Source organism: Pezoporus wallicus, unplaced genomic scaffold, assembly GCF_028554395.1.
Source record: "Pezoporus wallicus isolate ANWC-B61680 ecotype Strahan unplaced genomic scaffold, APGP_CSIRO_Pwel_v1 contig_2908, whole genome shotgun sequence".
Classification (NCBI taxonomy): Eukaryota; Metazoa; Chordata; class Aves; order Psittaciformes; family Psittacidae; genus Pezoporus; species Pezoporus wallicus.
In genome coordinates, this window is record NW_026642179.1 from 6,367,025 (window position 1) to 6,391,307 (window position 24,283).

The window sequence follows — 24,283 nt, forward strand, 5'->3', positions numbered from 1 at the left end:
TCCCAGCTGTTTGAATTTTCCCCAGCTTTTGTGTGTTACTGTACCTGTTTGTCCTGATAACTTTCTGAAGCCAATGTTTTCTCATGACCCAGTATGCGGTCAGCAGCCTCTCTCTGATTTTTCTTCACCTGCAGCATGACTTCAACGGCAGCCTGCACTTCACCTGATGTGATATTTTCCATGTCATTTCTTGTGTCCTGTCTTTAAAAATAAAGGTGGCTACTCCTTTTGCTTCCATTTCCTGGACAACTCTTAATATAGTTTCTCTTCACAATCTTTCTTCTATTGCTTAACATTCCTTAGCTTTGTATTCCTCTATCTGCTGATGCCACTTCCGCAACTCCTGCTCTAGGGCTTAGGGTGTGATACGTTTTTGTTTTGTTCTGTTTTGTTTAGGTTTTTTGTTTGTTTGTTTAGTGTGGGTTTTTTTTCCTTTTTTTTTTTTTTAATACTATTTTAAGCCTTTTTAAAGTCTTTGTTTTTCAGCTCATATTTTTGGTTCTTTTTCTCATAGCTGCAGTGTCCAAAGACTCTAATGATGTTCAGATGCTCCTAACTGAATTTCCCACTGCATCTTTAATTTAATGCTTTCAAAAAATCATTCTCTATTTCCTAACAGCCACCAAAATATGCATGCTGTCCATGGATTGGGACTCTCAGATCTCTGTGCTTCTAACTGAACATTTATTTTGCCCTGCTTTTGAGATGACAAAACAAAGGGTGGTGATCCTTTCAATCCATCTTTCCTGAGTATTTGCTGAGTATTACCGTTCAGGTCACCTCTGGTTGGGTAATTCCGCAGATCTCAATCATGTAGATTATTTGGGCACTTAAAACTACCTTACAGCAAAGCAGTGAAAACAAAACACATCTTCCTTTCCATTAATTGGTTAGGCTGTTGACACTGCTGCAGACTGACTATGAGATGGTGTTTTTCTCCTCCCTACGGACTTTCAGCAGTTTTTAATTGTTTTGATTGTCCACATTCTCTATCAGTTGTTTCATCCACACTTTGCAACTAGTCTTCAGATGTAGGTAACCAGACCGACCAAGCACAAACAGCAAACTTAAGATCAATACTTGGAAATGCACGTTCCTTTTAATGATAGTAAGACAATACTTCATAGATTCATAGAATACCAGGTTGGAAGGGACTTCAGGTATCTTGTGGTCCAACCTTTCTAGGCAAAGCATGACCTAGGCTAGATGTCCCAGCACTCTGCCCAGCTGAATCTTAAAATTGTCCAGTGGTGGGGAATCCACCCTTTCCCTGGAGAGATTATTCCAATGACTGATTGTTCTCACTGTGGAAAATTTTCCTCGTGTCCCGTCAGTCTCCCCCAGAGTAACTTCTACCTATCAATACATATCTTTTCCATATGACTCCTTGTAAAAAGGGAGTCTATCTCTTCTTTGTAGCCACCCTTTAAATACTGGAATATGGTGATAAGGTCTCCCCTGATCCTTCTTTTCTCAAGGCTGAACAAACCCAGTCTGTATACTTCCAAGTATACTGATACAGACCAGGAACAGTTCTGTGGACCTAGCACTGACGGAAAAGAGGTGAGCCCTCTACAAGGTGGCCAATAAATTACTTCTTCATGAAAGAAAAGTTTTCATTAGAAATGCCTCCATTTGAAATCTTTTATGTAGGAAATGTTTCCAGCAATGCAGTTTACAAGAAAGAATCATTCAGTTTTTAATAATTGTTACAACAATTTGGTTTAATCTCTTGGATAGTGCAGGACATATAAAACATCATTCTATCTTGAGCACATAATCCCAGTCTGAATAGTAGCAAATTTTATGATGCTATCACAAGATGAAATCTGGCCCCCTTTTCTATGTTTATTGTCAGTGCTCTTTGTCCTGAGAAACCTAGCCCATCAGGGCTTGCAACAAATGGCATTATTATTTTCTACAGAAAATATGTTGTTATCCTACTCTGACCTTGCCAAAACCCCAGACCTTTCTCTGTTATATTTCACCAAAGTTAGAAGCCAAACTCCCTGGTTTTGTTTTCAAATATACCTATCCTTTGTCACCAAGGGTTGCTGTGTGCTGTCATTCTAATATTATTTGTATTCTGTGCTGTGTTGCCAGGGTCAGCAATGAAACATGATTATCTTGGGATCTAATGAAATAGTTTCCTGCCTCCTGTAATTCTCCCAGTGGCTCAGACATTTAACCTTTTGACCCACTAGGACTAGCCTCCTAATAAATACACTGCTATGACGGCAGAGCTGTCTCAATTGTTTGCTGTATTTCCAAGTCAAGTATTTTAAAACATTTTAACATTTTGCACTTTTGCTTCCACATTGTTTTATTTTTGAGCACATCTTTGATAAACGTAGTATGTATTGAATTTGAGTCTTGCATAGTACCTATATGAATTTTAGAGTAATAAATTGCAGCATGCCAGAGCTGGAAGAACTTTTAAAGGCAATAATTCAAACAGTTTTATTTCTTTTCCTTTACCTTTGTCATCTCTCTGTCATCTCTATGTATTTAACCAGGACAGCATAAGTGGAGGACTTTACTGTACACATAGCTATGGCAAGGTTAAAGATACTCGATTCCTTAGTTGCAAGATGGCATGCCACATGTGACTGGCCCAGCTGAAATACAGCACTGCTCCTGTGGAGTAGACCTTCATAAAATTGCTTGGAGCGTGTTAGCAAAAATGGATTGAATAGCCCTGAAAAAAAACCTGTGAGTTGCTATTTTCAAAGTAGCCTAAGGGGTTTGGACAGTCTTTGAAATCAAAAATCCATCTCAATTTCCTGGAGTGTTCTGAAATCAGCACTGGTGTGCAATTAGGCGTTATATGCATGAAAATACATAACATGATGTCTTGGTGCTGTTTGTGTAGTAAACAGCAGCATCATGATGAGTTAAGTTGATCTTCTATTTCTTTGAAGTCTGTCCTAACCGATTTCCCTGAAGAGATAGATACAATATTATAAATCTCTGGGTTCTCTGTGTTGTCAGCCTTTTCTTTTAAGTACTGCGGCAGAGATATATGGTAGCATAGTACTAGAAATTTACTAAACCAGTTTCATTCTGTTCTCCTTCCCTGATTCTTTTTCTTTCAAGCCCAGCTTTATGAAATCTTATCACAGCTCCTAGTGATATGTTAACGGTTTTTTGGAGGTTTGCAATTCATCCTGTAAAGGGAAACCGATGCTTGAGAAACTTGGAGGTGGCTTGGATCCACTGCAGAGTCTTTTGATTGTACTCTGCCAATTGAATACATTCATCAGTTTAAACACAGCATTGTGCTTCTGGGACCTTGTAAGCCGTTTTTATTCAGTATCAAGCCCATGGAAAACCTGAAGCACTGGGAAATGTGGTGCAGAACAGGCTTTCTGGAGCTGCAGTGGTTAGGCCAGATCTGGCAGGACTCGTTCATTCTGGTTCACTGCTGCCCATATCCTGTCTTGGCTGTTGCTGCCAAGCCCCATGACAGTCTCTTTGCCTTCCTAAGGATCCTGATTAACAGGGCACTGCATAGCTGTGTGGAGTGTGTCAGTGTTGCTATACACACAACTCTACTTGCAGGATTTTCAAAACTGTCTTGAGCACACATGCATCCAGTTTCCTAGGGTCATTTGTGGGGAGGGGAGGCTTTTGTTTGTTCTGGGATGACCCCCTCTATGTACACAGAGACTTGAAAGTGAAGTTTGACTTAAATGTCTTCTGCAGAGATGTTATATGGAGTCACCAGTGTCTTTAAAAGGCTGGCTTATGAATTTCCAACAGTAATGGTTCTTATAGCTGTATTTTGGCACAAAGGAGTATGTATGAATTGTTTGCAAAAGAAATGTTGTCTTTGACACAATGTCCTTTTCACTTTGTGTATCTTTTTCTATTGGTGTTTCCTACAAATGCATTTGTACATGTGTTGCAGTTCAGAGGTTCAAGTTCAAGATGTTTGTGGATATGTAGGCTTAAAAAAACATTAATAAAAGAAATCATCGACCCTCTCAAGAGTTGCCTCAAAGTGGGATTCAGTAGGAAGCTCTCTGTCTTCTTATGTTAAAATACTTCAATTAACTGACATATCTTCCCAATGCAGATTTGTCTGATGCTCTCTAAAGCCTGTTTGTAAATCAGTGAATGGAAAACAAGCATCCCTATAAGCAGCTTCATGATGTCATGGTGTGATAGTATTTTTCATCTAATGGGTCATCAGATATGATTCAGTCTAAGCTGCAAATGTAAATTAGAAATGTTCTTTGGGTAATGAAAATGTTTCATAATGGAGTAGGAGAGGCTAGCAATAAATGGAAACTGCTTATGATCACTTGTTTTGCACTGGGAGCTCCTGGTTCTTTGGGTATCTCACTAAGAAAGGGACCCAATGCTTAAAGCTGATTAACTAAGTTATTCAATAAAGGATGGAAGCTATATATAGAGAGATGGCAATCTTGCATCCCTCCTTGTGAGTAGTTGTGGCTACTCTGCCATGGCTGGCTGGTGACACAGGCTATCCAGAGTACACCTGCATAGGTGAGAAGGAAGCAAGGTTGTGTATGATTCACCAACTCCTTGTACCACAGACTTCCAGATGTACCACTACAACATTGAAGGATGAATAAAAGCTTGTGAATTGTGATGTATGCCTTTGGGCAAAATACCTGCTGTGTTTGACTCACACAGTGAAGCCAGCATAGTTCAGGTAACTACGCTGAAGAGGTCTTGTAATGAGTCATTGATGGAGAGATAGGTACACTTTTTTGTTTCTAAAAGCTATCTACAAAGTGAGGCAAACTCAGTGCTTTTGCAGACCTTATGGAGAGGGTGGGTGGTGCTCATTTTACAAAATCACTAAGATGCCTGACTTTGTCCTACCCACACCTATTCTGTTACAGGTTTCATTCACTCTCATATACACCTACTTTCAAGAACAAAGACATGTATGTGTGCACCAGTAGTCATATCAGGGTCTTTTGTGTCACACAGGAGAGGGGATATTGGATACTCATCATATGTCTTGAGTTCTTATTCACTGACAGTGACAAAATGGTTTTTGACTGAATGTGTTAGGAGTGGGTGGTGGTTTTGATATCATACCTCATATTTTGTTTCATTCCTCCACAAAAATCCTGATTTTTCTCAGTGCTCTTTTTCTTAAAGGGGTATTTTATGGCTCCAGTCCTGTTCTTCATTATCTTGACGCTTTATCTTTAGGCCAGTTTGTTATTCCTTTTTATTTTACATGAAATCACATATATGGCACTCTGTAGCAGATAACTGCTGACTTCCTTTCAACCCATGTTCTGTTGCTTCTTATGGTGTGCATGTGAGCATATGTGCACACAAACACAGATACTTTCTTTTGTACTGGTCTTAATACTTTTGTTTTAAATCTCTTGAGAAGAGTAGGAAGTAATTCACCTGAATAATTTGTGGGAAGTATTGGTATTTGCATTCCAATATTGCAACTGTGCAAATGGCCATCTGAGTCAGACTGGAATACATTCCTTTACAGTGTGCTAAGTATCAAGTTCACAGATGTGTGAAAGCTTCCTTTCTGGAAAAGAAAAGGAAAGCTCCAGCATCCGGTGCTGTGACAGATTTAGCTTGCTAGCTAAGCACTCCATCTCTAGCTGCTGACTGGGGTATTCTCCTGTCTGTGTTGCTGATCCTCTGCTCTGCCTGAGCATGGGCATTGTTCCCACAGACAGGTGTCAAGGGTGGACAGAAGACTTTCAGTTCCACAAAAATTGCTGTTGTGAGAAGGAAGACTCTAAAGGGAAAATTCTGATGATGCTGGTGAAGTAGTTTAAAAACCTCTGTGAAAACAGGACTGACTCTGAAAGAGCTGAGATTGACAGCTTTTGCTGATTTTCAACAGTTGTTTAAACTGTTTCCAATTTGCTTGAGATTTCCACATGAGCAAGTATAGTGAATCAGGAGCCAGAATACAGTATATCATTCAGGAATAAATAGCCAGGATGAAAATCTAGGCTCTACTAAAGCCAGTGAAAGCTTGGTTTCTTTTTCAGTAGACCTAGGTAAGGCATGGATGCTTGATTTACATAGGCTTATGCTATTATTTTACAGTCTGGAAGATGAGTCACTCAGACAAAGCTGCTGGCAAAACAAAAGCATATTATCCTCTTAAAATTTGCCGATTGCTCACTGTGAGACAACATTTCACAAATAGTTTTCGTCATCAAGCCATATTATGCGTTTAAAGCTATGTTACAGAATAAAGCTGAGAGCTACTTAAGATTTTTGTCTGAGGTAAGACAGGCCTATTCTATAAATGTGCCTGGATATTGTCTGCTGATTCCTGATCTCACTGGCTTGCATGTGGTTTTCAAACCCCACTGTTGCTGCAGCTACCTTCCTCTGTGTTCATGTGGCAAAAAGCAAGTAGTACTAGGTACAGCCAAGTCCTTAGTCAAAAACACTGGGAGAGCTATGCCTGGACAAATAGCTTAGATTGCAGATTTCTTGCCTATCAAGCTAAATCTTCATTGGACTACTGCTTTTTTCTTATGTTGGGGTGACAAATGGGATCCTCATCAGTCTGGAGCGCTGCTGCACTAAGTCAACTAGGTATACAAATGCACATCATGGGGCCTTCTTCAATTTATCATTAGGTTGGCTTTAGACAGATATGTTTGGTGTGAATGCAGTAGTACTTGGAAGAGTGCCAGGCCATCAACCTTCTCACACAGCCTCACAGGCAAGATGAATCCCTCTCCTCATTAGTAGATCCACTGGTCAGCAGTGTACAGCAAACTCCTTTTGTCAGTGTCTTTATTTTGGTTGAATAAATGAGCAGGGTTTTTTGTTAGATATTTTGGGTTTGTTTGGGTTTTTCTTTCCTTACTGTATACAAAATGAGTTAAAGCTCCCTAAGGATTAGAGTGAAGACAATTTATGGCAATCCCATTCTTTAAGTCTCACTTTTTTTTTTTATTAAGTAGCCAAGCTGTTGTAGCTGTAACATGATTATCAGTACCACCATATGCCTTAAAAAGTCTCACTTGTTCTGGAGGCATGAGATTATCCAGCACTTGCAGTAAGCACCCAGCTGCAATAGCATTGTGTGAAACAGTTGTGTGTGCTGCATTGGTCAATGCTAATGGAAGCATAAAGTTCCTTATGGTAAATCTGTGGCTGGCAGCACTCTAATTAAACCTTCCTTTGAAAATAAAGGAGAGGTCTGTAATTTTGACTTCTTGTTCTGAAGGGCTTGCTTTTATTTAGAGATTTTTCCAACTTGAATTTTTAGAAGGTTTTAGGAATGCTTGAAGCAGCATAAATCTCTGAATTGTTTTTCTTTCTTCTTTTAAGACCCCACATTAGAGATTATTTTTCTGAAAGCTGATGTGTGCCCTCCTGCAAACCTCCCCTCAGGTACTCCAGCTCTAGGAACTGAAACATGCAGTTCTTTCCTTGCACTCCATTGTTGAAGCTAATTGTACTAAGCACAACTCTGTTTGCCACACGCTGATGTGGCAAGTTTGTCTTCTGTGGTCACAAGGAGAGAGCCTATTCTCATTAATTACCTATGGAGCAGTCAAAACTGCTGTGATAATTCTCATAAAGAACTGCAGAGAGTAGGAATACAAGTGATGGCAGACGAATTAGGACTTTAGTAAGTACTAATAAATATGAATGGGGTATACAAGACACATGAATTTTGTAAGTGGCGTTTTTCATGAGATTTTGGTAGTTTGGAAGATCTTCTACTGCCCTGACTGCTATAAATCTGAGCTATGTCTTCTCTAGTTGCTATGACTTTTGCTTAGACTGAGGCCTATTCTCAGGCACTGATTTTTATGACGGTTATCATAAAACTGGTTAAGAGTACTCATGTTGCAAATAAGTAAAAATCAAGGCCCATTTGTGCTTGAAATCAGCTCTCCTGGTGTTGACATTTCCTGTCTGATTGCTCCGTTTAAATAATCAGATTTGTTTGTTACAGTAAAACCACAATGGTCTTGCTTTTGGTCGTGTTCATTTTCAGACTGGTGTTGAAGACAGCCAAGAAAATGGCCAACTGTGAGTCAGCTCTTTCAACTGTATGGCCTGTGCAAAGTGTGATCTGTACCAGACCTTCCATCACATGGAGTTGCTCCCTTTATCATAACATTATTTAGCTTGGAAGAGGTTCCTGAAGATGATCTTGTCTATCACTTGCTTGAAGCTCAAAGTTAGGTGTTGCTCAGCGTCTTGTCCCAGGCAAGTTTTGAAAGTCTCCAAGGATGGAAATTGCCCAGCCAATCTGGGCACTTAATTTGATGCTGTGCCTAAAGTGAATTTCCCTTTGTCTTGTGAGAATTTCCTTGGTTTTAGGTTGAGGTATTGCCTCCTGCTCTTTTCCTGTGCACTTCTGACTTGTGTCTTCTCTACCTTCAGGCAGCAGCAGAATGAATGCAAGTATGTCTCTCCATTAACCTTTCCTATTTGTGCCAAACGAACTCAGTTCCTTCATTCTCTGCTTGTACGCAGTGTGCTCCAGATCCCGAAACATCTCGGCCTTTGGCCTACCTTAATCCAGGCAGAAAAGCATGTACTTCAGCATGAAAAGTCTCAGACCCCAAGCATCAGTGAACCTTGAGATAATCCAGAAGTCAGTTCTCCCTCAAGCAGAGGTCAATTGTATGCATATAGAGGTTTCTTCTCTAGAAAACCTTTCAGGCACCCCCAGCAACGAAACTCGTCTTTCTGACCGCTGCTCTTCCTGGGCTGCTTGTTTCACAGGGCTATTGACAGTGAGCGTTAAATATAGCACATTGCTGTGTCTGTAGAGTTAGGTCTCCTCCTTTTACTCCCACATGTTGCTTTGCATTTAATAACATGCTTCTAATTTGTTGTTTGATTGCTTGGGGCTGACAGAGCCTTCTGCAACTCTTCACACAGCTTTGGCTCTTACTTCTCTGAATAGTACGCTACTGGATGGCTCCATAGTGTGAACCATTGTGCATGCTGGGAGTGGATCTCCTAAGAAACCCATCTGAATGCTGTTAGCTCAGCAGGTCTGCACTTTGGTCATATTACAAGCAGGATAATAAAGAACTAGTCACAGCCAGTTTGGTGTTTTCTAGGTGCAGCCCACTGGCGAGAGGGGAGAGACATCTAAAGAGATGCTTCTTTTTGAGAGACAAGTAATCCCCCTCTCTTTTTTTGTTTAAAAAACCCTATAGAAACCAGTATCTTGAGAAGTTCATGGAAAGGTTCAAAGAGGGCATTGCAAATTGTTGGAAAAAAAGAGCATTTATGAGGACTGGGGTGTTATAGTTTACCTCTGCTTTTGTTTGTATGACAAAGAGAAGTATTCTGAGCCTGGCAACATCTACCCAAGAGTGATATTTTACAGTCCTTTGAAGACAAATTTGTATCTGTATTACTTGTTTTCTTATTCAAGAAGATGAGTTTCCTATTCTTAGGAAAGAAAATCCTTCATTTTGCTGCTTGGCAAGAATACTACCACTTACCATAAACTCAGAATACATAGGTTTAAATCCCTGTTTTCTTTAATCAAAAGAAAATAGTAAAGACACTGTAAAAAGAGAATCTAAATAAAATCGATGTTCTGTTGCTTCCAGGATATATGTAAGCACAGCAAAGTGTTTTGCAGCAGAAGAATACCAAACCTCAGAATCCATTCCAAAGTGTGGGGCCCACCTAGTTTAAAGCTTTCAGGTGATTCAGGAAACAGGTAGCCTACAGGTATGTAAATAGTTCTGTTATTCAGGGATGGTGTGGGAAAATAGCAATGAGTTCTTTTTTTAAATTGTATATATGTGCTTGAAAGTTAGCACAAACCTACTATTATGACAATATAATTACACTTTTTCCACTCATCATATTTTGTACCTGTGTTGAGGCATACTCCTTACATCTGCAGCAGACACTGGTATAGAATTTTGCCATTATTTTTTTCTCTAATGTGCAAGAAGTGGTTTCCTCTTTCGTTGCTCCATCTAACTTCACTGGTTGATGTGCATCTGTATCTAGGACATGGTTATGTCCCTGTTCCTTATTTCCTCCCCTCTCTTCTAGGAGAGGCAAATTTTTTTCAAGCAAATGCAAGAGAAGGAATTGCAATTATTTCAGTCATTTCCTAGTTAAAAATACAGGAAAAAAAAAAAGAAAAGCAGTCAGAAAAGAGGAAAAAAACAAAACAGTTTTAGTTAAATGTAGGATTTTGTTTACTGCAAAGGTAATAGAACCTCTGAGGAAAGCATGTTCCATTTCAGAATTCAGACACATTTTGTTAAAAATAAACAAATAGATAAATAAATAAAACTAGTCTTCTGTGTTTGTTCTGGTAATGCTTCTATTGGTTTTAATTGGAATTTTGTAATAGCTACAGGTTGGCCTCATAGTAGTGCAAACTCATATAAGCACCAATATAGACATTGGTGCAGATTTTTAAGTCACCTTATGTTTCATTAATAATGCGTGAATTATTTTGTTTATGGGCATAATTTAATTATTGGTCATACTCATTTTGTAAGGAGTTGATTTAAAATCAACAGCATGAAACTAATTAGTTGTAGATAAGTGGTGCTCTTTGTTGCAAGCTTCCCCTTTCTTGTACTTTCTGTGCCTAGAGAGAAGGCTTAGGACAGGGAATTTAAATCCTAGAGTACTGTTAAAGGCAATTAAACAGACATTCTTATTCATTCCCTCTTCTACTGGATTGCTGATGAACAATGAAGGTTAGTATTGAACGTTCATTTTTATGGTAGTGCTTTCTTCTTGTCTATAAATGTTTCCCAACCATTACATTTAGGGATATTTATAAAAAAGCAGGATGGTTGCCTAAGGCCTCACACCGTGGCATACTGATTGAGGTCAGCACAATATGCACTAGGATTGCAGAAGCATGGCCATGTCTGTAGCTGGGTTGAATGTAAATGCTTAGTTCTTTCTGAAGGCTTTGTTGACTAGCATCTGATATATGAATGTCAACACGCCTTTAGACACTGTAGGGATCTACCGAGAACAAACACAAGACATCCACATTGTGCATACTTTTATCCAAAGTTTCCTTGGGGAAAAGACTATGAATTGTTGACTTTTGTCCTGCTGCTCTGCTTCTGTAAACTGTCTCAGTATTACTTATGTTTTCCATATGTCTGATCTCAGTATTTCTGGCATAGATCAAACCTCCAGCAGATTGGTTTGCAAGTCTTTTTTGCACGTTAAATCTCTTGTGCAGTTATTAACTTACATGACTTTACCATCGCACCAGCATTTGCATTATTATTGAATTGAGTTGATTAATTAAGCTGGTATTTGGAAATGAAGTTAAATGCTTTCTGCCTTTAGGAGGAAATAAAATAGCTTCTTTAAGTAGCGTTTACAAATTTATCATAGTTACCCTATGCTGTGCTCATCACTGTAGTATATTGTATCTCAGGTGGTGAGTCAGTTTATCATAACGGTCCTTTCCACTGTGTAGCAGATTTTTCCAACATTTTCCAAACAGGAAGTTGAGGAACAATTTCCTGAAGGTCATATCAAGTGTTTGTAGCAAAGCATGAGTTGAAAACAACTGTTCTTTAATTTTCACTTTTTTCAGAAGGCAGACTGATCACATAAGAACAAATAAGGAAATGGGAGTTTGTCAGCTTGCTTCAAACACAGAAAAAAACATTTAGTTTTTTTTCTCTAAGATGGGGCATATGAAGTAAAACAAAATCCTATTCATGTTGTATGGCTGAGTGCATAAACCTGATCATCCTGACTCTGGTAATTATGAAATTATCACTGGTTAGACAGTTCTCAGGTACAACAAAATTTTGATCAGTTATCTCCTGTTTTTTTTTGACTGGGGAAGGTGTGAAGCTGTGGGAATGTGTCTAGTTAAGTCTAGGACCTAGAACCTTGTTTGCTGTTCTAAGCTGAAGTAGGAATTAGCGATGGGATCAAGCATCTTTCTATCTTCTGCCTCTCCATAGGAGAGTTCAGCATCCTGCTTTCCTGAAAACAGGAGGAACCAGACAAATGGGACACTTCTGTAGCTGTAAGACAACAAGGCTTTTTCAACTTGAAAATGTCAACCCAAAAGTCTAGTATTCTTGCCTATACGCCCATGCTGATTCAGTCTGTGTTCTGAGTCTGGTTTTGAGTTTTCAGTCTGCTTCCCCGCATGGTCTGTCCATCCACACAATACTTATTAAATTTTTTCTTCTGTTATCGTTGAGCATGGATCTGTTTTGACTGCAATATGCCTACTGTTTGCATTTGAAGACTTCAGTCGCTTCAGGATTAAGTTCCAAAAGGAAACCTGTTGTCCTCCATCAGCCATCTTAAATGAACATCAGGAGATCATGTCAACTACGTAAAGTCACTTCTGCAAGGGCACTGTTGTTTGCCATCTTAAATGAACATCAGGAGATCATGTCAACTACGTAAAGTCACTTCTGCAAGGGCACTGTTGTTTGCTGTTGCACTACAATGCTGCCAAGAAACTACAGTTGGGTTTAGACTCCTGTGTGCTTGAAGAATAAAACACAGCCCTTGTCCAAGACCCTGGATCATCTGAGTACCCAAAGTGTGAGGGGGCAGGGAATGGCAAACAGCAAAGTGATCAGAATGGGGCACTGGGCATTTGTCTGTAAGAAAGCCTATGGAGAGAGAGATTTCCAGTTAGGATGAATGCTGGCTTTGATTTACTAGGAAAGCAGATGCTATGTGCAGGTTGAATTCAGGAGCATTCAGGTGAGCAGGGTGTAAAATACTGGAGGTAAGTTAAGGAAATTTGTACAAATGGAGCCATATCATACTTGGGGAAGGGGAGGCAGTTTTGTACCAGCTGATTTTGAGGGAAGGGCTAGGCTAGAGTCAGCTCAGCTTTGCCTAGAGGGGACCTATGTCTGCCACTGATTGACCCTTAGCAGAAAAATGTCAGAGAGCCCTGAGCTTTGGTTAATGAATTGTGAAGAAAGGAAAAAAAAAAATAAAAATATAGTAAGCTTGAAAAAAACCCAGAAATCTCTTATCTGAAAGAGATGTGGAATTGCAAGTGACTAAGGGAATATTCATGAGCATTCAAGTTGGGCCATGAAGTAAAGCCTGTCCTTGACACTAACCCCAGTTAGGCATCTGTAGCATTTGTGGGGCCATACTGACATTTGGAAGGAAATATGCTGCCCTCTTGGGTAATCCCAAGCTGTTTCTTCCCTGCTTTTGTGTTAGGAGTGTGGAGGTAACTAATACATAATGCATTCTGCTTTACAGCAAGTTGAAATAGGTAATCATTTGAAAAAAGCTCAATGTTGCATTATGCATCAGATAAACTACATTACATGTCAAAGCCATAAAGGTCTGCTCATTCTGGTAGCAGTCAGGTCATGTTTTATTGCTTATTAATCATCACAGACTAGAAAAGTGAATTTCTGTGCAAGCATTTCAGAATTCCTGCCCCAGGAGGTGGGTAGTGAAAATAAAACTGAAACTCAGAAATAGCATCCTTCATTATCTGTATATGTTTTCAGTTGGTCTTTTGCATATGTACTGCTTTCTACACCTAAATTAGACTTTTAGCTTCTTTTTTTCCTTTTTGTTTTTTTTTTTTCCAAGTGCTAAACGTAATTTTTGTTTTACAGACGTAATTTCATGTCACTCACTGCACAGTGGCTTTCTATTGCTGTTTATATTTGTCACATAAGTATCCTTAGATACGTTGTTTGCAACGCCCACATTTTTCTATTGCTGTTTTACAAATCTGTACCCATTTGTTTCACTATGTTAGCTCTTTCATGCTAGTTTGAGTCTGACACTGGAATTTCCATATGGGGTTATTTAGAGTTCAATGGCAAATAGCCTTTTCCTCTGAAGTTTCACCTTCCTCCATGATCAGACTGACTTCTTACCTGTGTGTGCCCACTTTTGCTCCTTTATCATGCACTCAAATACTGATCATTATTTTATTGTTCTCAAAATTCAAATTTTAAGACAACCCTAAAAAGTCATGAAACTGTAATACAGTTCTTAAGTCTCAGAATATATATACAGTGCTTAATGGTGTCTTGTTACTCAGCTCTTATGACCAGTTTACAAAAAATGTAGCTCCTAATTCAGTCAAGAGCATCCTTTCAAGAAAAGTCTTGAGAGAGGTGATGGGATGAGTATATGGTGAAATTCAGCCCGGTCTCTGTTAGGACAGTCTTTGTCAAAACAGTAAATGTAGCTCAGTCTTTGTCGGTGACTTCAACTAATGTGCCTAAAGCAGGGATCAGGTTTCTAAAGGAAATAGTAAGAAGTGAAGTTTATGTACTTTGTCAAAAAAGCTCTGCAATGTGATTGCCACCAAGGGACCAGTAGTGAATTCTAGGTGGTTTTAATGAGTAGTCATACCAAGAAGGCAGCACCATACTGAAAAGAAATACATCTGCAAGATACAATACAGCAACTATTCAAAATGCTATCATAGAAACCACACAAGGTGGGTACCATTCCTACAGTTACAACTGCAGTTCTTTGCTTCTTTAATTACTTCTTTGTGGCTGGGTCAGAGAACTCTGTAGCATATGTTGACATACTTGTCCTAACAAAGTTGAAAATATGGAATGGCACTGAAGAGCTTGCCCCTGCTTTTACCATCCTGGCATCACCTGAAATTTGGTTTAAGAAGAAGCTGATGCTGTACTAATATGGGTGAAAATGTACTTTTAGGTAGAAACAGCATCTCTCCAGGAGAAGGATTATACACTTTCAGTATAAATATCTGACCAAAATATCAGTATCTTCTTCAGTAGTGAAGAGACGGAACATCTGCTCTGTGTTTGCAAGATGATTCTTCCTCTCACTTGGTGTCATGTGGTGTCAAAAGAAAGCTATTTCCACAGTCCTTTTGACTTCATGTCCAACATGCTCAGAAGGTAACCGTGAAGGCTAAAGTGGGCTGTTCCAGCTCTCCCAGGCTGCAGCCTGTTCATTCTGTTGGCATGGTGTTCATGTGAAGCAGTGATGCGAGGCGTATCATCACATTCTAGGCCTGGAAACAGGTGGTCATTGGAAGGCAACTCTTATGCCTCTTATGAAGTTAGTTGACCTGGAAATTTTTTCAGGTGACTCATTTTTCCAATTATAGGGATGGCTTCAGTGAAATAAATGAGCCCAGTTAACTGAAATATTTATATCATAGCAAGGTTTTAAGGTTTTTATAAATAAGTAAAAATATTAAGCAAATTATTAAACATAAAATAGAACAAATATATATCTACCAGCTTAAAAATATTAATGTATGGCTTCATTTAAAAGTGACCAATCTCATGGAAGGCTTTAAATGGTTATATCTGGAAAGTTTAAACTATACAGACCATGAAATACAGAAGCAGGAATTTTTGCTTGCTTTTTAATTATAGAAGTCATCTGGTGTTCCTCTCCTTGTTACTTGGATCTGTGTAATTTACATTGATATGGAAAGAGAAATATGCTTCCTGTCTCTCTTTCCCCTGATTTTTGACATACTGTAGACATAGCAGTTTAAGAAAAAAATTGCATAGTATAATATACAGTAGTGTTCAAATTTGTGCTCATATGAAAAAATGCTTGAATTATTTCCTTGACATTTTCTACAGACATAGGTACAAGGAAATGTTAACTACACAGGGATTTTCTGTTATGTTATGCATCCTCCCCAGAATCTGTATTCTTGGTCATTCTCAAGCATCACACATGCTAAAATACACATTCAACGTACATTTGAGATAAAAATACTATGCGCTTGGAAGGCCATCGTCACTCTGTACTAGTATGTGCCCATAGTGCTTTCATTATTGTTCTCTGGTAGAGTGGGCTCCAGTTCCCATTGCTTCATGAGCTTCTCCAGACCTGTCAGTCCTACCTGCTGTCCTTCTGTGTTTTGATTTTTCCCCTAGCCTTTACGTTTGTCTTGCAGAGTCTTTATTAAACTGATGCTTTTTGCTCTGTCTCAAGTTAGGAACAGTCAGCCATTGAACATAAGTATGTAGGGTAAGATATAATTTATTAGCAGTGTTCCTGAAACAGTCTTCTTAGATTTACAGATACAGTGACTGAATCAGTCCTTAACAGTTTCATTAAACTGGATTTCTTGTTATTTGAAAAATCCTATTTGGCAAGTTGCTGATGCTTGCTATTTCAGTACCTTACAGTCTTTTGAGGAGACAGCTGGGTTAGGACATTAGTGAATATTTTTAGAATCCTTTAATGCTGAGTTCACAGGATTCTCTAAGTGAAGTACACTTATAAGCTAAGAAGTTTTTGAACAGGGTTTTTTGCTTTGAAGTTTCTAAGGGACTGCTTCAGTTCTAGTGCCACTAAAACTTAGAACATGTTCTGAGAGGCTATAAATAGTGGCAGTAAAACAATGGATTTCATTTGGCAAGTAGATCTTATCAACAGGAAGGTAAAGGAGGCCACTGCTTGCAGTGGGTACAAATGTGTACTGTGCTTTGTGGTTTCATAGAACTGGGTAGAAATTAGGCTTTTGTGGAGAATTTCCCACTGAAAGAACATATATTACAGTGACACAGGTTTCTATACTGGGGAAAAAAAAATAATTCAAAAATACTCTTTTTGAATTAAAATGTATGAGAGAGCTTTTGCCTATGTTAGGCTAAATATTCTTAACATTAGAGGCCTTCTTTTGTCTTTTTCCAGAATTAGGCCCTGTCATTTTCAACCAAATGTCTGTTTTTAAAGGCAATACAAATTAAACAGGGTTTGATGTTATTTTGCCGTATGTATTATTTTATTACTATTTTTATTCTATTTTGTGTTATTACATTATATTTTAATGTTGTTAGGTTATTGCATCTTTTTTCCCCTCTGCGTTTCATAGCTAGATGAAAGCATCGTTTCTACTATTGTGGCTTGTACTTTGCTTTTAAATTCTTTATTAGGGTGGTGAGGCACTGGAATAGGTTGCCCAGAGAAGTTGTGGATGCCCCATCCATCCCTGGAAGTCTTCAAGCCCAAGCTGGATGAGGCTTTTAGCAACCTGGTCTAGTGCTTGGCCTAGACCATGGCAGTGGGTTGGAACTAGATTATTGTTTCTTTTCAGCAGAAGTGGAAACACTGAGTACAAATGAAATAAAGGAGCTGTCGAACTCTTGTGTTTAGCTTAAGAGCAGTGTGGATGGTCACTGCTTGTACTCAGCTCATTTATCTTTCTCTCAAGTTATGGGAGCTTTTTTCTATAGCAGGGGGTCAGCTCCTGTAATAACCGATTGTTAAAAATGGAAAGCAATTTAGAAGGATTTTTCAGCCTTTCAAGCTCTTTAGAAACAAACACAGTTTGCAGAACTAGAGAAGAAAGGAACTGGTGAATTATCAGCTGGCCTCATGCAAGAGAGTTAAACATTGATGCTAATTAATGGCTAGTTAGCAGAGCACCATCCTGATCTCAGTGGAGGTTGCCTGGATATGGGCCATAAATCCACACTGCAAATGAGCTTGGAGAGGCTTCATTTCAGCTAAATGAGATGGTGGCCCTCAGCTGCAAGGAAGGTGCTAAGGCATTACTTATTAGATCAGAGTTTGGGACTCACAGAGCTGTTTAATTCCCTCTGGCTATGCAGCCACTGATTATTGTTGATAATTTTTCTAGGGCTTCAGTAGTTTTACACTGTGCACTGTTTTCCTCTTGCAGGCATTTGGACAGTCCTTCTCGATTCACCGCAAAGTGGCTGAAGATGGTGAAACACGTGAAGAAACTCTCCTCCAGGAATCTGCATCAAAAGAAGCTTATTACCTCGGGAAGATTTTGGAGATGCAGAACGAGCTGAAGCAGAGCAGGGCAGTGGTCACCAATGTTCAGGCAGAGAATGAGAGACTCACTGCTATTGTCCAAGACTTGAAAGAGGTAACTGGGGTGTGCAGGGAGCAAGGGGCTGAATTTTATTGGGGTATCATGGATGGCATTGCTGTGAGTCATGAAAATGCTACAAGAAGTAAAAACACTCACCTACCAGTCTTTGATCATCCCAGAAATACCTGAGAGGGCTGTAATTTAGAAAGGAAAAAATGTAAATTCTTATTTTTAAACAACAGTAACACCCCCTACGCCCTCAGTATAATAAAACCTGATTCAGGAAGATATCATTTCCAAAGCTCTCTTAGAATTTTGCATTCTATTTAATACTCCCTACATGTAAGTGAATTTTACATAAGCACATATTCTGCACACCTCGTATATTCATGCAACTCCTCTCTTTCTCAACATTTACATCATTTCTCAGGCTTTCTAGATTGGCTAGAAGTAGATAAAACTTTCACCAGTTTTCTTCTACTGCAAAGCAAAATTAAAATGCATGCTCATCTTTGGAAAATGGGTAACAGTAAGGAAGCCAAATGTTATTGGCCATTTGGGACATATTGGACATTGATTAATTTCAATGGAGAATTTAGTAATATTTAATAATTTGTCTTTTTTTTTTCCTTGAAATCTGGAACTTTAGACAGCAGGTCTTTTTATTTGCTATTGTTTCTATATCCCAGTTAGCAGAGGACTGATATAATTTTACTAGCTTAGTCTTTCTGTTTTGACAGTTAATTTGCATAAGTCATGTAGCAAAGCTCAGCACAAAGACCATGCATGAGAGGAAGGTGGCTCTGTTTCCTTCAGCTTTGCTAGCAAATTGGCTCTTGCTCACTTTCTTGGACTGTTAAATGCACACATCTTAGACTCACTAAGTGGTGTGTCCCACCACTCTGATCAGCATTAATTACAGTGAAATGGAGGGTAAGGAATACTAACTATCAAGTCCTCATCACCTGTCCTGGGTTTCTCCTAGATTTGTGACGATGTGTTCACTTTGCATGTGTCTTTTGTGCCCTGAAGAAGATGATGTTTACTGATATTTGGCTCCTGCCACTCCTGTGAGTCCCTGTGCAACACTGCTGATCTATTTGGCGCTCTCCAGTCTGCTCCTCTGGGTGTAAGCTGTTTTTGCAACCTGAGTGTCTGAGAAGTTACGCATGAGTGTGCTGTGATTTTGATGGCCTGTTCATTAAGGTGCCATCAATTCACCACACTCTTCTTTTATCCTTCTGCCATTTCTTCTGGTGCTTTCATGCACACATTCGTACCTCGTTCATGCCAGTCTTGCTGTTTCCCTTATATACTTCAGTTTTCTAAAGACAGCAACTACATACATGGGAAGACAGCACTTGGAAATCACCCCATATCTTCCTCGCGTTCTTCAGGAATGCTTAGACACACGGGCTTTCCCCACTGTCCAGCTGCTGGAAAAGATCTTTCCTAAGTGGTTCTGGGAAGTGATTCTTTCATATGTGTTTAACAAATTAACAAAGTTTATAATGTTTTCTGTAGCTGAGTGGAATGGCATTCTTTACACCTACAGAAATGTTTGGGACAGGGTTTCTCTGGATCTTAGTCCTTTACTCCCATTGAACGTTCTTATTTAATGGTTGCACTGGACTTCCCCATAATACAGAGCAGGTTTCAGTAAGAAATATATGCTATTTATGTACAAGTTGTAATTAAAATATGTGATTGTAATTGCTATTGCTCTGGTTGACAGCAGTAATAAAAAAAACCAAACCTCAATCAAACCCCCAAATCAAGTTAATATCTACTCACCCTGAAATCATATCCTAAAATCTTTATGGTAGCAGGCAACCAGCTGCTGACACACCTACCTAACCATCTGGTTAAAGCTTGCAGGTCCTTATGACCTGGGGTTTAGTCACAAATGGACAACCACGTTAGAGAAAATACATGTTTGGCTTTGTACTCTGTTCTTTTCTCTAGGGTCTCCTTGGGACTCCTTCAGTTGCAAATCTCCCTTCCATTTTCTGTCATGATTATTGATCTGCAAGTTATTCAGGAGACAGTTTCAGTACTTGTCCTCCTGAGAATATTGATTGTCCTCATTTCTTTAGAGTTAATAGTAACCCTATAATAATAAGTAGTGTGAGACCAGCTGCAATTATTTCCTGTTCTAATGTTAAATACGAACAACCCCTAGTAGTTCATTAAAGTGCAAGAATTGGATTTACTGGAATAAAAATAAGGCTGATAAACTGGTTGTTATTATTAAGATGATGTGGGACCCTGAGTACAAAGTCCTTGACTGTGTTGAACTTTTATTTTATGGAACTATAATCAATGAATTTAAACATAAATGGGATTAGTCCAGCCACTTCGTTACCAAGCTGACACCACACACTATTATGATGAATTACTTGAATATAATAAGAGAGAGAGAGTGATTGACACATGCCTCAGGGTTCTTAGGGGTCTTGTCACACTGAATTACACTGGTATTTTGCCTTGTGCTTAAGGGATTCTTACCCTTGTACCCAGTGCGGTATGCCTTGGTCCAAAAACATAAATTCTATGTCTTCAATGTCCAAATGCCTTCAGAAATGAGATCCCCTTCTACTGTAAGTGTTTATGAACTTTGCCTGGTTCAGGGTACTGCTTTTCCTAAAGGCAGGCTTAGCTTACTCCTAATCTTGACAACCACTAAGTTGGGAAAAAAATATATTACATGTCTGGTACATTTTGGGGTAAAGACAGTCATTAGAGCCTCCCACAGGTAGATTGCTACAGTGAGGAAGTAATTTTTCTCTTTAACCAGTATATTTGAAAATCTAGTTAGAGAAATACATGGGAAAAAAAACCAGCCCACGATGATCTTTATGTGAGAGATTGTGCTGAGTGAACAGCTGAGTGATGTAAAGATGGATTCTGGATTCAAGTTACCTGGCTGTATGCTGTCTCTTCCCATCCCTCCCCACCTGCCAACCCCCCCCCCCCCCCCCCCCAAGAATATGCTTTCTAGTTGTAAACTAACTCCCCCAGGTAATCACTGCTTTCACCTTTAGACTTAAAAGATTTGAAAAACTGTTGTGTGCAGCATTTTTGCACAGATGACAGAAATTTATGGTACTTATTCATGCACTCAGTCCCTTATGATACTGAAGACTGATAGCTAGGTTTTCAGAAAATGACCCCTGTTATTGCTGCCACATCCCTAAAAAACACAGTCAGTGCTTCTTCGTTGTTTCTCCGTTCTCTAGTCTGTCGTGGGAATTCTCTGCTGAATACATTCTGCTTCCTGAATTTTCACAGAAATCCATAGTCATATGAACGTGTATGAGCATTTTGTGAACCCTCAGAATACACTCGCATGAATGCTGATGGCTTTTAGGAATCTTGGGAATTCCACAGATCCGGAGTTTAAAAATTCATGCCTCTTTGCAAGTATCTGCCATATATTCACAGCTGATGTCTGCAGGGGAGCTTGACCTGGATCCCTTTTGCCATAAAAAGGAATGTATCACACAGGTCTCTGGAGATTATGCATCTCAGTCTGGGAAAGCAAAGAAACTGATTTTAATGCTCAGTGCTAAAGAAAGACTTTTTTTTTTTTAAGAACTTGAGCATTTGTTTCACCTTGATGGTGAAGGATGCACCAGGAATCTCTGTACACAGACGGCTTTCTAGATTCATGTTAAAATGATCAAAAGAGTAAAACACCAGCAGCATTACTTTGTATGCAAGAAAAATCCCTTGAGGTTTGTATAGGAATATTATTATCACATAACTAAACAAAATACACATTTTGGAAAGTAGGTAACCCTTTTTATTCTTTTTTTCCCACCAAGACTTGAGACAGGGGATGTAGGAGTTTGTCTGGAGATTCTTAAAACTGTTGTAATCAAAAAATAAACTGATTTTAAAACTGAGGCCAGAGATATAATTTTTTAGCGGTCAGAGACCAGATTTACAAAATCTGTATGTTATGATTGCCTTTCTGTGTGGAGATATCAGTATGGTTATTAGCTCATTTAACATTTTATAACCGCATATGAATAGTCTGCCTTTATTACAAATGTTAAAAAAATACTCTTTTAAAAATATATTTTTAAAATACAATATTTTTTCAATTTCTAATTCTCTGGGTTTTGTTTTACTATTTAAAAATTCTGTGTTTACTTATAGTCAGGATGTGAACGACTGATTCTTTCATTTGTGCCAGTGAAAAATCTTTATAGATGGATAAAGATAATGAAATCACTACCCTGAGAAGTTGATAACTGACAAAGGTGGTTATGCAAGCACAGATGACCCCACTTAGAAGTTGGAGCAGGAAGTTATTGTGATGAGATCATACTTCTCCTCCAGGGGTAGGCTGAATGCCTTGGAGCAGGGCATGTGATTCAAAACAGGTGGCAACTGGAGGGGAAAGAGCATGAAGCAAAGAAGGAAAACAGGTGAAACTGTAGAAAATGGAGGTGAAAGATGATGGTGCAGATTTGAGTTTGTAGGTGTCATGAGAATAGGATTAGGGACTTGTGGGAGGGCGGGTAGATGCATGCTTTTGGCTGAAGAGGCTGGCAGATATGGATCAGCTCTTTCTCCCCAGCAAAACTAGTGAAAAGGAGGAGGAATAACACAAAGTCAGGAATCAAAGGGTTAAAACTGATAGCGTGTGCTCCTAAATGTCACTGCAGCACCTGCTGGGATTGCGGAAAGAAATCGGCACCTGGATACCTGCAGTGCAGGAGTTAACAGATGAGCATGAAGGTTTATGTGATGGCAGTTTTTAACGCATGGCAACAGCATGGACCTGGGCAAAAGCAGGGAAAAAACAACAGTGAAAAAATGGGTAGGGAGAAAAATACAAATTAGTGAGGCATTATGTGCAGAAACTAGGAGAAAAAAAGTCTAGGATGATGTTGTGCAGCCCTTGAAATCAATAGCTTAACTTTTATTCACTTCAGCAGTACAAAGATCTTGTACCTCACACTAGTGAGGAAATATATGAGTGTGATAGCCTGGACAGTTTTTTTCAGAGGAACCTATGTATGATGCAAAGCGTGAGTGCTTGTGCTGGGTGAATAAGTCTAAGAAGTGTTACTGCTAGCTGTGGCCATTTCAGAAACGTAACCACCTGCTAAGTAGCCACATCTGCATTCTGAAAATAGATGAGAAAGGGAGAAAATTTACAGGCATTGTGTTCGTTGACTTTTGTCTAAGAAAATAAATAATTAAGAACTGCTATTTCTATACTAAATATGCATTCAAAAATTCCTAGTTGCCTATTTCATATTTGGAAATTATAATTTTTCAGTCTGAAGATTTAGAAGGGGTTTTTTCCTCATTTTTTCTTGGCAATTCAGTGTAAAGCCTAAAAACTTTCAATGTGAACACATTATCTAGTTAATACTCTTTCATGGTTTAAACAGGACATACCCACACCAATTTCAGGTTCTTGTTTTGTTGCTCTAGGGAGAGATTGTAACAAGATTTAGGTACATAGTGCTTCCTATTTAATGTAGGATGTAGTTAGGTCCAAAACAGATATGTAACACATTCAATTGTCATCTATTCCTGGAGGCTCCTACAGTCTTTAGATGTCTAATTTTCTACCTGTAAAATTTTCTGCCCATGTAAAGGTCTGTGTCCAGATGTATTCAGGAGTGCCTTAGGATTGGACTGAGGACTGCTACTACTCACTCTATTGCTGGATATTGAACATTGTTGTAGGTGCTACTGGGGAAGCCTCCAAGGAGCTGTTTCCCTATCTGACTTCATCAGCTAGTGATGTCCTTCGACTCTCTGGTTCTGTGATTGTGGCAATGTTTGGGGCTCCAATTTCTTCTCTGCTTCAGGGATTATAAATCCACTTCTCTCTCTGAAGAAAGTACCCTGGCAGTCAGTTGGCAGGCTTTGCATTCTTTCAGATGAAGCTGTTCCACTTTTTTTGTGTTATAGTTAGTATTTTGTGAGTCAGCGAGAGTGAGCAAACTCATAAGAATGACTGTAGCCTAAAGGCTAAGGCACTCAGCTGGAAATAGGGAACCTAGTTCAGGTCCCTGTTTCGATCAATATTTTATGAGAAATACTTAAATATTAATTGGGGCAGAGACCAGAACCCCAGTCTCCCCTCTCTGAGGTTACAGCCCTTGGCAAAGGCTGTTTCCAACCCTCAGAGAGAGTGTGGTCTTCAGCCTGGATCTCCTGTTTGACTGCTGAGCTTTTGGATGGAGGTAGTTCCAGGTTACCAAGTGGGGTAACTTTCTCCAGCTATGTGTTGAAGAAAGACAGAAAGATAAGCCCAGGAGAGCAGTCACTGCTAAGAACCATGTACTGTGGGAAACACCTTTTAGTGGCCTGGCTGTAGTGACAAAGATTGTTTAGAGAGTAGTGAACTTTCTTCAGTGATATTAGCTTGCTTTCCCTTGCAGTTTTTAAATGTTCTTCATGCATGGAATAGGGAATCTGTGATTGTGCTTTGACAATTATCCTGGATAGTGATTTAAATGACTGCAGAGTTGACTG

At 39.1% G+C, this 24,283-nt stretch overlaps 1 protein-coding gene across 9 annotated transcripts in view; it reads left to right on the forward strand.

Moving 5' to 3' along the window:
• Window positions 1-24,283, forward strand: part of BICD1 (BICD cargo adaptor 1) — a 171,674-nt gene that overhangs the window by 68,501 nt on the left and 78,890 nt on the right. For all 9 annotated transcript variants that reach the window (XM_057428002.1, XM_057428011.1, XM_057428005.1 and 6 more), the window contains exon 2: window positions 17,618-17,830. In XM_057428002.1, the coding sequence (XP_057283985.1) occupies window positions 17,618-17,830 (213 nt within the window). The remainder of the gene's footprint in view (window positions 1-17,617; window positions 17,831-24,283) is intronic.